At 45.3% G+C, this 16,765-nt stretch overlaps 1 protein-coding gene across 1 annotated transcript in view; it reads left to right on the forward strand.

The window, feature by feature from the left end:
• The first annotated feature begins 1,182 nt into the window (after positions 1-1,182).
• LOC147117711 (threonylcarbamoyladenosine tRNA methylthiotransferase-like) overlaps positions 1,183-16,765 on the forward strand; it is a 414,417-nt gene continuing 398,834 nt past the window's right edge. Inside the window, exons 1-2 of the mRNA XM_085988929.1 lie at positions 1,183-1,358; positions 3,323-3,492. Of these exons, the coding sequence (XP_085845055.1) occupies positions 3,326-3,492 (167 nt within the window). The 5' untranslated portion in view covers positions 1,183-1,358; positions 3,323-3,325. The remainder of the gene's footprint in view (positions 1,359-3,322; positions 3,493-16,765) is intronic.

Raw genomic sequence — 16,765 nt, forward strand, 5'->3', positions numbered from 1 at the left:
TTTCAGTTAATGTGCATGTTAAAAGTGTTAATTGTTAAATGAATGTTATGGTACTGTCAATCTAAAAGGGGAGGAATTGTAGTGTATGTACCTTTAAGGGGAGAACTACTTTTTACAGCTCCTGTATACTGTATAGTACCGGCAGTGACCACACCTGTATATAAAGCCTGAGTAGGGATCCGTACATTTAGTTTTAGAGTAACCCTCATCCAGTAAATACCTGTTGATTGTTCCTGCAGTCTCGTGTCTAGTTATTGAAGGACACACTACATCAAAAATACACGGATCTAACAGACCCAATCTCTCCTCATACGTCATTCCTGCCATCCCAGGTATCAGTTTGGTGAATCTTCGCTGCACTCTCTCCATGGCAAGAACATCCTTCCTCAGATAAGGTGACTAAAACTGCACACAATACTCAAGGTGTGGTCTCACCAAGGCCCTGTACAACTGCAGCAAGACATCCTTGTTCCTGTACTCGAGTCCTCTCGCTATGAAGGCCAACATACCATTTGCCTTCTTAACCACCTGCATGCTTACCTTCAGCGACTGGTGCACAAGCTTGTGTTGTGTTTTTAACCATGGTTTTTGTAGTGTCCGAGGATCAATAATACTCAGACTGCAGGAGAACAATAAAACAGGTATTTACTGAACAGGAAGTAATTCAAGACTGAAATACAGAAGCCTGCTATGGCTTTATATACAGGGGTGGTCACTGCCAGTACTGCAGTATAGAATCAGTTCTTCTCTTAAAGGCACATACACAACAGTTTTGAAGTAGAAGTGTGGTTAAAAGCACGATTTGTTTGTAAATTGCAATTAAGATTTACATTTAAAAAAAAATGGAAATCCGAAACAAAAAAAATCCAGAAAATGCTGGAAATATGCAATTGGTTAGGTTAAAAATGGGCAAATGTTTGGGGCAGAGTCCTTCACTTATTTGATGTGGAATTGTGGATTGTAAGTTTGTCCAGAACTAATAGTGGAAGTGAAATTATGAAGAAGGGCTGTGGTAATTTTAAACAAAGTTATGTTTCATTATTAGAAAAGGGCATAATAGATCTGCACGCACTTCATTATTTTGTGCCTAAAAAAAATAATCATGAGAGTGGGGTGGGGGGCGCCAACCGTCATTACTGCGCTTCAGCAGTCCCGCTGGATTCCCGTAGATCAACAACCGGGTCTGTCGCGTTTGGATTTTCACGCTGGCGTGCCGCGTGTGTTCCGAGCGGGTTGCCGTCCGAGAGCGTGTGCGTCAAACAACAGTGTGGCGCAGGGGTCAGAGGTCGGTGCGTGATGGCGCAGCGCAGTCGGAGCTCGAGATAGTGAGAGTGAAACCCGCAGCAAGCAAGCTCGAGGTAAGAGGCGCGAGACTCGGTGAGGAGCTGGGGCTCGTGTGGGGCGTTAGACCGACCGTTACTTTTCAAACCTTGGTGCGCGCTTCAGGGCTAATTGGCTGCCTTTAATAATTGATAGCAGGCTGTGGCTGGGTGTCCTGTCCATTAATTTAGGTGACGGGAGCTGAGGGCTGAGGGGTGAGGAGAGAGGGTTGGGGTCGTGTTTAATATTCCCACAGACAGACAGAGAGAGAGCAAGTGACATTTCTTCTTTCAAAAAAAAGTTGTCTGTGTGAGACTTATTTAAATCACAAGCGCCGCTGCCTCCCGAGTTGATAACCCGCGGGGGGGAGGCGGTCTCTCCTTTGGTGGATGGAGGTGTTTGCGGCCGATGTCTTCACTTAACCTGTTGATTAAGGAGCCCCGCAGTCGCACTTGAAACCACCAAGTTGCACATCGCACACTTGGCAGTGGCGCGGGAAGCTATGCAGCCTCAGCACTGCATCCAGTGTGGTTCCAGTTTGTTTGCCTCTTGCGGGTTTGAACCTGTGCTCACTACATCTGTTCTCTGGATAGAAAAAGTAAATCTGGAACACGTCTACTCAAATAGTGTTCCAGATTTTTCTTTTTATAAGTTTTCACTGGTATACTTCCTTAATATCCCCTCTTAATCCTTACAATAGAAAGGACTTGCGTTTATATAGCGCCTTTCCCAACATCACTATGTCCCAAAGTGCTTTACAGCCAATTAAGTACTATTGAAGTGTAGTTAATGTTATGTAGGAAACGTGGCAGTCAATTTGCACACAGCAAAGTCCCACAAACAGCAATGAGGTAATGACGACATCATATGGATGTTGGTTGAGGGATAAATATTGACACTCCGCTCTTTGAAATAGTGTCATTGGATCTTTTATGCCCATCGGAGAGGACAGACTAGGCCTCTGTTTAACGTCTCAGAAAACCGGCATCCCAGGTAGTGCAGCTCTCCCTCGGTGTTGCAATGGAGTGTCAGCCTAGATGATGTGCTCAAGTATCTGGAGTGGGATTTGAACCCATAACAGCAACAACAATTTGCATTTATATAGCGCCTTTAACATAGTGACACGTCCCAAGGTGCTTCACAGGTACGTTATCAAACAAAATTTGACACTGAGCCACTAAATGAGATATTAGGACAGGTGACCAAAAGCTTGGGTAGGTTTTAAGGAATGACTTAAAGGAGGAGTGAGTGGTATAGAAGCAGAAAGGCTGAGGGAGGGAATTCCAGAGCTTAGATCACCGAGGCAGGTGAAGGCACCGCCGCCAATGGTAGGGCAAAGGAAGTCAGGGATGCGCAAGAGGCCAGAATTGGAGGAGCGCAGTGATCTCGGAGGGTTGTAGGGCTGGAGGAGGTTACAGAGATGACTCCGAGGCAAGAGTGCTACCAGCTGAGCCGCAGCTGACGCCCAAGTTGATTGCAAGGCTGTGTAACCCATTTCATACAGCCTTTCCCCATAACTCACTTGTTTGACACAAGGAATCAGTTCTGTGGTTCTTCTTGTGCCGGTTTCAAGGCTGCAGTTTTTTTCTGCGTGTCTCAGTGGTCACTGCATGTTACGATGTTCAGTTACTACAAAGTTGCCTTGAAGTATTAAGAATTCATAATCACAGATAAATTCACCTAGAGAAGACTCAAAAACAGTGAGGTGAATATTATTCGGGCCTTACTGACAAAAATACTGCTGCTTAATGTGTGAGCTGAAGCAAATACCTACAGTGTAATGTTCCCTCAATTATCTAGAGTTTTAGCTTTCTTAACCAAAAGATACCAGCAATTGATTTGAAGTTAATGATAATGAGCATTTATATTAAAAAGTGGTATCTTTTTAATATTCTAGATTACTGCCTACACATAACAAATCTGTGTATAAAAGTAATGTCCAAGAAAATTAGCATTTAATGTTTAAAATTTATAATGGAATTATTCAGGGTTTTTTTTATAGATCATGCCGGCTGCTTGTGATTCATTAGTGGAAGACATTGAAGATATTGTGTCAGCACAAGATCCAACACCTCATGATCGACAGTTTGCAAAGAAGAGCATTGTCCCTCATGTTAGAAAGAGAAATAAGTACAAACAGGATGAGGGGACAGAAGATTTAGAGGCCGATAGGTGAGTTCCATATCCATCATTTTGTCAAAAGATGCTACACTTGCTACAACACGTGTTTGCGTGGGTTTTCTCCGGGTGCTCCGGTTTCCTCCCACAGTCCAAAGATGTGCGGGTTAGGTTGATTGGCTATGATAAATTGACCCTTAGTGTTAGGGGGATTAAATATGTGGGGTTACAGGGATAGGGTGGGACATGTGTTGGTGTAGGGGTTACGGGGATCGGGTGGGATATGTGTCGGTGCAGGCTCGATGGGCCGAAATGGCCTCTATCTGCACTGTGGGGTTTCTGTGATTCTGTGATGAACTCCATGTTGGAACCCCTCCAATCAGGTTTCCACCCCTGCCACAGCACTGAAACAGCCCTTATCAGTGTCAAAAATGACATTCTATGTTACTGTGATTGTGGTAAGCTATCCCTTCTCATCCTTCTTGACCAGTCTGCAGCCTTTGATATGGTTGCCCACACCCTCCTCCTCCAACACCTCTCCTCTGTTGTCCAGTTGGGTAATACTGCCTCAACTGGTACCATTCCTATCTCATTATCTCATGTGACTTCGCTATCCCCTCTGTAACCATCACCGATAAGGCAATCTCTGACAGTTTCCTTAATCCCTCTCTACCCATATTCCCCTTCCCCCTCCTAAACCCACTTCTTTTCATATCTGCCCTGGGGAAAAAACTAGCTCAAGTCCCTTATCACTGCACTTTCTAATTCTCAACTACCTAACCTTTGGCCTATTATTCTCTATGGCCTATTATTCTCTATGACCTCTCTGCAGCTGCTGACTTACTAAATCACACCCTCTCCACCATCTTTGATGCCCTGACCCCATTAAAATCATTACACTCTCACCCGAGTCGTTCCCCCGGTATACACCTCATCTCCACTCTTGTCTAAGGGATGCAGACTTGAAAGTCTTTGGTGGACAACTGGTCTAAGCAGCCATCACCAGATTTGACTAGATCATATAAAGCACTACTGGGTAGTGCTCTCCATCACTAAAACTGCCCATTATTCTAAGATCATCCAGGATGGCAAAAATAACACCAAGCTTCTCTTCACTTCTGAAACTACCCTCCCATGCCTCCTCCTCCCTCACCTCCATCAATATGGGCTTCTTTGTTAGAAAGATTGACAACATACATTCAACTGCCTCTGCTACTTCCCTCCCTTCCCCTAACATACTGGGCCTTCTTCTCTGTTTTCCCCCTGCCTTAACCCTAAATTTGCATATTTCTCTAGTTTCTCTCTGTTCTCCCCCATTTGCCCTTTCAAAGCTCATATTGTCAGGGTAGGACATGGCAGGGCAGCTCGGCAGCGTAGAGTGCTCCTCCTGTGCCATGTGGGAAGTTAGGGACACTTTCAGTGTCCAGGGCGAACACGTGCAAGAAGTGTCTCCAGCTGCAGCTACTCAATCCGAGTTTTGGAACTGTGGCTGGAGTCACTGTGGAGCATCCGCGAAGCTGAGATCTTCGGGGATAGCACGTTTAACGAGGTGGCCACACCGCAGGTAAAGAGTGCACAGGCAGACAGGGAATGGGTGACCGCCAGAGAGAGTCAAAGAACTAGGAAGGTAGTGCAGGAGTCCCCTGGGTCCATCTCCCCCTCCAACAGATTTTCCGTTTTGGATACTGCTGGAGGAGATGGTTTCTCAGGGGAATGCAGCAAGAGCCAAGTCCGTGGCACTACGAGTGGCTCAGCTGCACAGGAGAGGAGGAAAAAGAGTGGGAGAGCAATAGTGATAGGGGATTCTATCGTAAGGGGAACAGATAGACGTTTCTGTGGCTGCAGACGTGACTCCAGGATGGTATGTTGCCTCCCTGGTGCCAGGGTCAAGGATGTCACTGAATGGCTGCAGGGCATTCTGAAGGGGGAGGGCGAACAGTCAGAGATCGTGGTTCACACTGGTACCAACAACATAGGTGAAAGAGGGATGAGGTGCTGCAACAAGAATTTTGGGGAGCTAGGTAGCAGATTAAAAAGCAGGACCTCAAAGGTTGTAATCTCTGGATTACTCCCGGTGCCACGTGCTAGTGAGTATAGGAATAGGCGGATAGAGCAGATGAATGCGTGGCTAAAGAGTTGGTGCAGGAGGGAGGGCTTTAGTTTCCTGGATCACTGGGTCTGCTTCTGGGGAAGGTGGGACCTGTACAAGTCGGACGGGTTGCACCTGAACCGGAACCGGGCCAACATCCTTCTGGGGAGGTTTGCGAGTACTGTTGACAGGGTTTAAACTAATTTGGCAGGGGGATGGGATACGGAGTGGAGCTATAGTAGGGGGTGATGCACAGCCAAATATAGAGGAAAAAACAAGTCAGCCTGGAAGGCAGAGCAATTATGTAACGGCACAAGGGAGTACGGCAATGCTGGATGGCATTTATTTTAATGCAAGGAGTCATGCGAGTAAGGCAGATGAATTGAAGGTGTTGATGAACACATGGGAGTATGATATTGTTGCTATCACAGAGACATGGTTGAGGGAGGGGCAGGCCTGGCAGCTCAATATTCCGGGGTATAGAATCTTCAGGCAAGACAGAGGGGGGTGTAAAAGAGGAGGGGGTGTCGCAATATTAATCAAGGAGTCAATTACTGCTGTAAGGAGGGATGATATCTTAGCAGGTTCCTCTAATGAGGCCATATGGGTAGAACTTACAAACAGAAAGGGGGCAAGCACTTTGCTGGGAGTGTACTGCAGGCCCCCAAACAGTCGGGGAGATAGAGAAACAGATATGTAAGCAAATCTCAGAGAAGTGTAGAAATAATGGTAATAATAGTCGGGGATTTCAACTTCCCCAATATTAACTGGGATAGTCAGAGTGTGAAAGGCTCAGAGGGTGTGGAATTCTTAAAGTGCATCCAGGAGAGCTTTTTGAGCTAGCATGTAGAAAGTCCTACAAGAGAGGGGGCGGTACTGGACCTAATTCTAGGGAATATAGCCGGGCAAGTGGTAGAAGTGTCAGTAGGAGAGCATTTTGGTGACAGTGACCATAATTCGGTGAGATTTAAGGTAGTCATGGAAAAGGACAAAGATAGACCGGAAATAAAGGTTCTAAATTGGGGGAAGGCCGATTTGAATATGATAAGGCAGGATCTGGCCAAAGTGGACTGGGATCAGCTACTTGTAGGAAAATCCACATCAGAGCAGTGGGAGTCTTTCAGAAAGGAAATAGAGTACAATGCCAACATGTTCCCGTAAAGGTCAAGGGTGGGACCAACAAGTCCAGGGATATACAAGAATGGATCAGGAAAAAAGGGAGACTTTTGGCAGATACAAAGGACTAAAAACAGTGGAAGCCCTAGAGGAGTATAGAAAGTACAGGGGGGTACTGAAAGAAAAAAATTAGGAGAGCGAAGAGGGGGCACGAAAAAACACTGGCGGGCAAAATAAAGGAAAATCCCAAAGTGTTTTATAAGTATATTAAGGGCAAGAGGATTACCAGGGAAAGAGTAGGGCCCATTCGGGACCAAAGTGGCAATCTGTGTGTAGAGCCGGAAGATGTGGGTGAGGTTTTAAGTGAATATTTTGCATCTGTGTTCACTATGGAGAAGGACAATGTAGGCATAGAAATCAGGCAGGGGGATTGTGATATACTTGAACAAATTTGGCATTGAGAGGGAGGAGGGCGTAGGGCTCTGCCAGCTCAGCTCAGCTGCATGTCGACCCAATCATGTTCCCCCAGCAACAAGGTATTGAAACTTCTTTTATACATTATAGCAAAATATTACACACGGGTGTCTTCAACCAATCACGCTCCCCCAGCAACAACTCCCCTGTCCTCACAGGGATGATATGGAACCTTCTAGAACTTTGGGCGGTTTTTTAATAGTTAATTACAAAATGGGCAGTTTTGCAGCTACCAATTACTGTAACTCATCAATACACACAATTTTGATTAATCTACTTTGCATTATAGAATAGTCGAATTACATTAATACATCCAAAGGGCTTCCAGCAAATAGTTTGCAGAAGGCTGCACCACTGAATAATTGTGAAATATTTAGTGTTTCCCACATTCAATAACCGTTCCAACAATAATGTCAAGCACAATGGTTTTAATGGGAGCAGACACAAACAGTTAATTCCTGCCCCGTCTTAAGCTGAGTTTGTTTTGTCTTGTGCCATTGTTTCTTATTTACAAGTTCACTTCTTACAATACATCCTTTAACTCTTTATGTTGCTGCTTTAAGCTATATAATTTTCACCCTAACACCACCATCGTCCAACTGGATGAGACTGCACTCGCCTGGTTTCAGTCCTATCTTCCCAGCGCTAACCACAGAATCACCTGCAATGGCTTCTCTTCCTGATCCTGCACTGTCACCTCTGGTGTCCCCCAATGATCTATCTTTGGCCCCCTCCTATTTCTCATCTACATGCTGCCCCTCGGTGACTCATCCGGCAACACAACGTGAGTTTTCACATGGATGCTGATGATACCCAGCTCTACCTCTCCTCTACCCCCCCCCCCTTGAACCCGCCACTGTGTCTACACTGTTGGCCTGCTTGTCCGATATCCAGCACTGGATGAATAGAAATTTCCTCCAATTAAATATCGAAGACTGCCATTGTCTTCGGTTCACGCCATAAACTCCATTCGCTTTCCACTGATTCAATCTCTCTCTCCGGCAACTGTCTAAGGCTGACCAAGTCTGCTCGCAACCTTGGTGTCATATTTGATCATGAATTGAACTTCCTGCCTCATATCTGTTTTATCTCGAAGACTGCCAATTTCCACCTTCGTAATATCGCCCATCTCCGCCCTTACCTCAACTTATCTGCTGCTGAAACCCTCACCCATGCCTTTATCACCTCCAGACTTCACTATTCCAATGCACTCCTGGCTGGCCTCCCGAGTTCTACCCTCCATAAATTTGAAGTCATCCAAAACTCTGCCGCCTGTGTGCAAACTTGTACTAAGTCCTGCTCACACATCTCTCCTGTGCTTGCTGACCTGCACTGGCTCCTAGTTAAGCAACGCCTCGATTTAAAAATTCTCATCCATGTTTTCAAATCTCTCCATGGCCTCGCCCCTCCTTATCTCTGTAATCTCCTCTAGACCTCTGCGCTCCACCTATTCTGGCCTTTTGAACATCCCCGATTTTAAATGCTCCACCATTGGCGGTCGTGCCTTCAGCTACCTAGGGCCTAAGCTCTGCAATTCCCTCCTTAAACCTCTCCACTTCTCTTTCTTCCTTTAAGACGCTCCTTAAAACCTACCTCTTTGAGCAAGCTTTTGGTCATCTGCCGTAACATCTCCTTATATGGCTCAGTGTCAAATATTGTTTTTTTTTTGATAAAACGTCCCAAGGCACTTCACAGGAGTGTTATTACATAGAAACATAGAAGATAGGAGCAGGAGTAGGCTATTTGGCCCCTCGAGCCTGCTCCGCCATTCAATGCGATCATGGCTGATCATCCAAATTCAGTACCCGGTCCCTGCTTTCTCCCCATACCCCTTGATCCCTTTAGCCTTAAGAAATATATCCAACTCCTTCTTGAATATATTTAATGTATTGGCCTCGACTGCCTTCTGTGGTAGAGAATTCCACAGGTTCACCACTCTCTGGGTGAAGAAATTCCTCCTCATTTCTGTCCTAAATGGCCTACCCCTTATCCTTAGACAGTGACCCCTGCTTCTGGACTCCCTGACCATCGGGAACATCCTTCCTGCATCTAGTCTGTCCAGTCCTGTCAGAATTTTATAAGTTTCAATGAGATCCCCTCTCATTCTTCTAAACTCCAGCGAGTACAAGCCCAGTCGACCCAATCTCTCCTCATACGTCATTCCTGCCATCCCAGGTATCAGCCTGGTGAATCTTCGCTGAACTCCTTCCATGGCAAGAACATCCTTCCTCAGATAAGGCGACCAAAACTGCACACAATACTCAAGATGTGGTCTCACCAAGGCCCTGTACAACTGCAGCAAGACATCCTTGTTCCTGTACTCAAACCCTCTCACTACGAAGGCCAACATGCCATTTGCCTTCTTAACCGCCTGCTGCACCTGCATGCTTACCTTCAGCGACTGGTGCACAAGGACACCCAGGTCTCATTGCACTTCCCCTTTTCCCAATCTATTGCCATTCAGATAATAATCTGCCTTCCTGTTTTTGCCACCAAAGTGGATAACCTCACATTTATCCACATTATATTGCATCTGCCATGCTTTTGCCCAATCACCCAACCTGTCCAAATCATCCTGGAGTTTCTCGGCATCCTCCTCACAGCACACATGCCCACCCAGCTTTGTGTCGTCAGCAAGTTTGGAGATATTACATCTAGTTCCCTTGTCTAGATCATTAATATATATTGTGAAAATAGCTGGGGTCCAAGGACCGATCGCTGCAGTACCCCACTAGTCACTGCCTGCCACTCGGAAAAAGACCCGTTTATTCCAACTCTTTGCTTTCTGTCTGCCAACCAGTTCTCTATCCAAATCAATACCTTGCCCCGAATCCCATGTGCCTTAACTTTACACGCTAATCTCTTATGCGGGACCTTATCGAAAGCCTTCTGAAAGTCCAAATACACCACATCCACTGGTTCTCCCTTATCTATTTTACCAGTTACAGGAAACGTTCGTTTATCCGGAGGTTAAATGTCCGGAAAGCTCTATCCACCGGCAAAATTCAGGAGTCGGTTCAGATAAGTTTTTTTTCTTTTCGTTGCTTTTTTTCACCAGTCAGGCTCTGCAAGGTCTAGCTGAAGCTGTTGCTTAGTTACAGAGATGCTTGCAAGCTGCAGCCGACTGTTTTGAAGCTAAGCAACAGGGTTTGTTGCTTCACACGGAGCTCAGAAGCTCCGTATCTTTTAACATTAGCGCTGGTTTCTACGGCAGTTTTGATGGGACGGCACCAGCTCGGTCCTGTCAGTGCTGGATACCAGAAAGTTTCCTGTACATCCTCAAAAAATTACGTTAAAGGCAGTATATAAATATAAGTTGTTGTTGCAATGACTTCTCTTCCTGCTCCCGCACAGCTACCTCTGGAGTCCTTCAATTATCTACCCTTGGCCCTCTTCCATTACTCATCTATGTGCTGCCCCTCGGCGACATCGTCCAAAAACACAATGTCAGGTTCCAAATGTACACTGATGACATGCAGCTCGACCCCTCCACTGCCTCTGATTTGTCACGCCGCTTGTCTGCCATCCAGTAATGGATGTGCAGAAAGTTCCTCCAATTTAATATTGGGAAGACCAAAGTCATCGTCTTCAGTCTCCACCACAAACTCCGTTCCCTAGCCACCGACTTCAAACCTCTCTTTGGCCACTGTCTCTGGCTGAACCAGACTATTTGCAACCTTGGCGTCCTTTTTGACCCTGACCCGAGCTCCCGACTCCATGTTTTTTCCATCACCAAGACTGCCTACTTCCACCTTCATAACATCGCCAGTCTTTGCCCCAGCCTCAGCTCATCAGCTGCTGAAACCCTCATTCATGCACTTGTTGCCTCTAGACTTGACTATTCCAATGCTCTCCTGGTTGGCCTCCCACCTTGCGCCTTCTGTAAACTTGAGTTCATCAAAAACTCTGCTGCCCATATCCAAACTCGCACCAAGTTCCGTTCATCCATCACCCTTGTGCTCACTGACCTACATTGACTCCTGGTCTGGCAACGCCTCGATTAAAAAATTCCCATCGTTGTTTTCAAATCCCTTCTTGGCCCCGCCCCTCCCTATGTCTGTAACCTCCTCTGGCCCTGCAACCCTCCATGATCTCTGCTGCTCCAATTGTAGCCTCTTGCGCATCCTTGATTTTCATCGCTGCACCATTGTTGGCCGTGCCTTCAGCTGCCAAGGCCTGAAGCTCTGGAATTCTCTCCCTAAATTTCTCCCCTTCTCTACCTCTCCTCCTTTTAAGACGCTCCTTAAAACCTACCTCTTTGACCAAGCTTTTGGTCACCTGCCCTAATATCTTCTCTTGTGGCTCAGTGTCTAATTTTGTTTGTTAACACACTTGTGAAGCACCTTGAGATGTTTTACTATGTTAAAGGTTGTAGAAAAATGCAAGTTGTTGAGAATGGAAAAACCTCATTGGAAGTAATTAACAGGAACTTTGACACTTGGTCTTTGTTTTAGGTTGGAATTGGTTGAAAATATCCAATTGCTTCATGGTTTTTTCATTCTGTTCTGATTGAAAAGGTAGATTGTGACAGGACCCACTACTGTGCCATTATTTGAGCTGGTTGCGAGGACAAAATTCTTAAAATTGTGGTAGGCAATTTAGAATCCTGGGTAGCCACATTCCGATAATATGGAAATCTGTTATAAACTCTTTCTAAAAATGCTGGCATGCACAAATTAAGGATGCTGCAGGTTGAAGTAATGAAACCCTCTGCATTGTTCTCTTGCGAGGTCCCTACATTTTTCCCTTTTGAGTGTGTGTACTAGGTTGTAAGCCCAGGAATGCATTGGCTCTCTGTGTATTGAATGGAGGCAGAAGATGTGGACGCAGTAGTATTTTTATATTGCAGAGGGCTGGTGCTAATGGGGGTGGATTTCACTGGATTTTATGTTGCGCAATATAACCCCAAAAGTCATTTGTGGAAGCATAGGGAGTAGGAAACTCCTCTTTGCTTAGCCAACTGCCTTTTCTCTATCCAGGGGCACCACTAGCACTAGTGTGTTGTACAGTTGCATGGCAAAATAGTCATTTGGTGTTCTGACGAAGGGTCATCGCTAACTCTCTTTCTCTCTGTACAGATGCTGCCTAACCTGAGTATTTCTAGCATTTTCTGTTTTTATTTTAGTCATTTGGTATTGTTCACCAGGATGTGGGGGTTGCTTCTCGTGAAGCCAGTATGCAGGATTTATGAATGAATGAACAAACTTTAATTTATAGAGCACCTTTCATGACCTCTCAATGACTTACAGCCAATTAAGTACTTTTTTCTGAAGTGTAGTCGCAGTTGTAATGTAGGGTAACACAACAGTCAATTTGCACACAGCAAGGCCCACAAAGAGCATTGTGATAAATGACTATCATTTTTTAGTGGTGCTGGTTGAGGAATGAATGTTGGCCATGACACTGGGAGAACTCCCCTGCTCCTCTTCGAATAGTGCCATGGGATCTTTTACGCCTACCTGAGGGAGCAGACGGGACCTCGGGTTAATATTTCATCTGAACGATGGCACCTCCGACAATGCAGCACTCCCTCAGTACTGCACTGGAGTTCAGCCTAGATTATGTGCTCAAGTCTCTGGAGTAGGGCTGGAACCCACAACCTTCTGACTCCGAGGAGAGAGTGCTACCACTGAGGTTTGATTTGGTTAGATTAGGCCAGGGATGACTGGGTCCAGACTAATGTTCCCGTTAAGCTGTGCTGCTGTGCAGTCCTCCAGAGGTCTCGCGCAGCCGGTGGAGCTGGCTTTAAATTGGAAAAAGTCACGCATGCGTGGTCTTTTGAGTGGGCTGTGCAGACCGTTAATCGGGCCGTGTGGCCCCAAAACAAATTACGGGAACGTTGTCTAGACTACAACGAAGGACTTTTGGCCTATAGGACGCACAGGTGTTTACTATTTTTATGAAAGGTTGATTGTGGCTGAGGTAAGTAACTCTGAAATAGGATTTACTTCTAGTGTGTGCTGAGGATTTAATTGATGGAGGAGATTCACCATGGTGTGGCTGGTCAATTTAGCAAGTAAGGTTTTGTGTAGTTCCCCACATCAATTTGGTCCTGAAATGTTGCCAGAATGGAAGCCTTTTGATTGCCTATTTGAATTCTGTTGGTTGATATTAGGGCGCCTGTGCATTCTGCTTTTATGGGTGAGCCATGAGACCGATAAGTATTATGTGGACTGCTTCTGCGGTATAGAGTGAGGTATAACTGTTGAATTCTGTTGATTTTGGTGGGATTGCTCATAGTATCACCACTTGATGCTTTGGGTCTGCCCAGTTCTTGTTTGCAAGAAGCTTCCCAAGATGTCTACTTGTTCATATTATTTGGTCATGTATGGTCAGCCTCCTCTTTGTACTCGCTGAAAGCAGGTTGTTTAGTTTTTACCTGGGTTTAAGCACTTTGTGTTGGGATTCCTATCCCTATGGGACGCCACTAGTTTCACTATTTGGAGCTCCAGGTCCTTCTGAGATTGGAATGTTTGTTTTGGAATTTTCCTGGCATTGTTCTTTTATGTTCATAATTTGGTTACAATTTCCAGAAGCAGACTGAGTCACTAAGCTTAAACCTATGTCTTTATTCACTGTTGGGTATGGTTTAGTGTAGATCAGATCTAACTGTTAATTGCAACTCCTGGTAACTAACTTACTAGTAGAGAATACATGGGATGCTCACATTCTCTTGACACCTCCAAAATTGGAAAAATAAAGTCCCAGTCCACCATTGTGTACAGGCTAAGCTACTTGGCCAGATTTCATAGAATCATAGAAACTTACAGCACGGAAGGAGGCCATTCGGCCCATTGTGTCTGCGCCGGTCGACAGAGCTATCCAGCCTAATCCCACTTGCCAGCTCTTGGTCCATAGCCTTGTAGGTTATGGCACTTCCAAGTGCACATGCAAGTTCTTTTTGAATGTGGTGAGAGTTTCTGCCTCTACCACCCTTTCAGGCGGTGAGTCCCAGACCCCCCACCACCCTCTGGGTGAAAACATTTCCCCTCAAATCACCTCTAAACCTTCTACCTTTTACTTTAAATCTATGCCCCCTGGTTGTTGACCCTACTGCTAAGGGAAATAGGTCCTTCCTAGCCACTCTATCTAGGCCCCTCATAATTTTATACACCTCAATTATGTCTCCCCTCAGCCTCCTCTGTTCTAAAGAAAACAAGCCCAGCCTATTCAATCTTTCCTCATAGCTAAAATTCTCCAGTCCAGGCAACATCCTCGTAAATCTCCTCTGTACCCCCTCTAGTGCAATCACATCTTTCCTGTAATGTGGTGACCAGAACTGCACGCAGTACTCTAGCTGAGGCCTAACTAGTGTTTTACACAGTTCAAGCATAACCTCCCTGCTCTTATATTCTATGCCTCGGCTAATAAAGGCAAGTATCCTGTATGCCACCTTCAGGGATCTGTGGACATGCACTCCAAGGTCCCTCTGTTCCTCTGCACTTATCAGTGTCCTACCATTTACTGTATATTCCCTTGCCTTGTTAGCCCTCCCCAAATGCATTACCTCGCACTTCTCCAGGTTGAATTCCATTTACCACTGTTCTGCCCACCTGACCAGTGCATTGATATCTTCCTGCAGTCTGCAGCTTTCTTCTTCATTATCCGCTGCACAGCCAATTTTTGTATCATCTGCAAACTTCTTAATCATAGCCCCTACATTCAAGTCTAAATCATTGATATATACCACACAAAGCAAGGGACCTAGTATTGAACCCTGCGGAACCCCACTGGAAACCGCCTTCCAGTCATAAAAACACCCATCGCCCATAACCCTTTGCTTCCTACTTCTGAGCCAATTTTGGATCCAACTTGCCACTTTACCTTTGATCCCATGGGCTTTTACTTTCGTGACCAGTCTGCCATGTGGGACCTTATCAACAGCCTTGCTAAAATCCATATACACTGCATCAAACGCACAACCCTCATTGACCCTCCTTGTTACCACCTTTAAAAATTCAATCAAGTTAGTCAGACATGACCTCCCCTTAACAAATCCATGCTGACTGTCCTTGATTAATCCGTGTCTTTCTAAATGAAGATTTTCCTGTCCCTCAGAATTTTTTCCAATAATTTTCCCACCACCGAGGTTAGGCTGACTGGCCTGTAATTACACGGTCTATCCCTTTCTCCCTTTTTAAACAAAGGTACCACATTAGCAGTCCTCCAGCACCACACCTGTAACCAGAGAGGATTGGAAAATGATGGTCAGAGCTTCTGCTATTTCCTCTCTTGCTTCTCTTAACAGCCTGGGATACATTTCATCCGGGCTTGGGGATTTATCCACTTTCAAAGATGCTAAATGCTTTAATACTTCCTCTCTCTCTGTTTATTTCATCTAATATTTCACACTCCTCCTCCCTGATTGGGTTGTCTGCATTGTCTGTCTCTTTTGTGAAAACAGACGCAAAGTATTCATTTAGAACCATACCCACGTCTTCTGCCTCCACGCATAGATTACCTTCATGGTTCCTAATAGGCCCTACTCTTTCTTTAGTTATCCTCTTGCTCTTAATGTATTTATGAAACATCTTTGGGTTTTCCTTGATTTTACCTGCCAATATTTTTTCATGCTCTCCCCTTGCTTTCCTAATTTCCTTTTTAATTTCACCCCTGCACTTTCTATACTCCTCTAGGGTTTCTGTGGTATTGAGCACTCAGTAACTGTCATAAGCCTCCCTTTTTTTTCTTTATCCTACCCTGTATGCCCCATGACATCCAGGGGGCTCTAGATTTGTTAGTCCCACCCTTTTTCTTTAAGGGGACATACTTGCTCTGAGCCCTCACTATCCTTGAATGCCTCCCACTGCTCTGACACTGACTTACCTTCAAGTAGCTGCTTCCAGTCCACTTTGGCTAAATCACATCTCAGCTTAGTAAAATTAGCTTTCCCCAATTGAGAACTTTTATTCCTGGCCTATCTTTGTCCTTTTCCATAACTACCCTAAATCTAACTGAATTGTGATCACTACCCCCAAAATGCTCACCCGCTGATACCCCTTCCACCTACCCAGCTTCATTCCCTAAAACTAAGTCCAGGACTGTCCCCTCCCTTGTTGGGCTTGCCACGTACTGGCTAAAAAGTTCTCCTGAATGCATTTTAGGAATTCTGCACCCTCTGTTCCCTTCACGCTAATTTTATCCCAGTTAATATTCGGGTAGTTGAAATCCCCTACTATTACTGCCCTATAGTTTTTGCACTTCTCAGAAATTTGCCTACATATTTGCACTTCTATCTACCTCTGACTGTTTGGGGGGGTCTGTAATACACTCCCAGCAGTGTGATTGCCCCATTTTTATTCTTCAGTTCAACCCATATGGCCTCATTGGATGATCCTGCTAACATGTCCTCCCTCCTCACAGCTGTAATTGTTTCTTTAATCAATACTGCGACCCCCCCTCTTATCCCCCTCTCTATCTTGTCTGAAAATCCTGTAACCAGGAATGTTGAGCTGCCATTCCTGTGTTTCTTTCAGCCATGTCTCAGTCACAGTTAAAATATCATACTCCCACGTGTCTATCTGTGCCCTCAGCTCCTCTACCTTATTTCCTGTACTCCTTGCATTAAAATATATACCATTTAGCACTGCCAAACTCCCTTGGTGTCTATTTTCCAACCTTTGTTTCCTCTGCCTTCTAGACTCGCTT

Source organism: Somniosus microcephalus, chromosome 5 (assembly GCF_052327205.1).
Source record: "Somniosus microcephalus isolate GS21.2 chromosome 5, FLI_Smic_1.0, whole genome shotgun sequence".
Classification (NCBI taxonomy): Eukaryota; Metazoa; Chordata; class Chondrichthyes; order Squaliformes; family Somniosidae; genus Somniosus; species Somniosus microcephalus.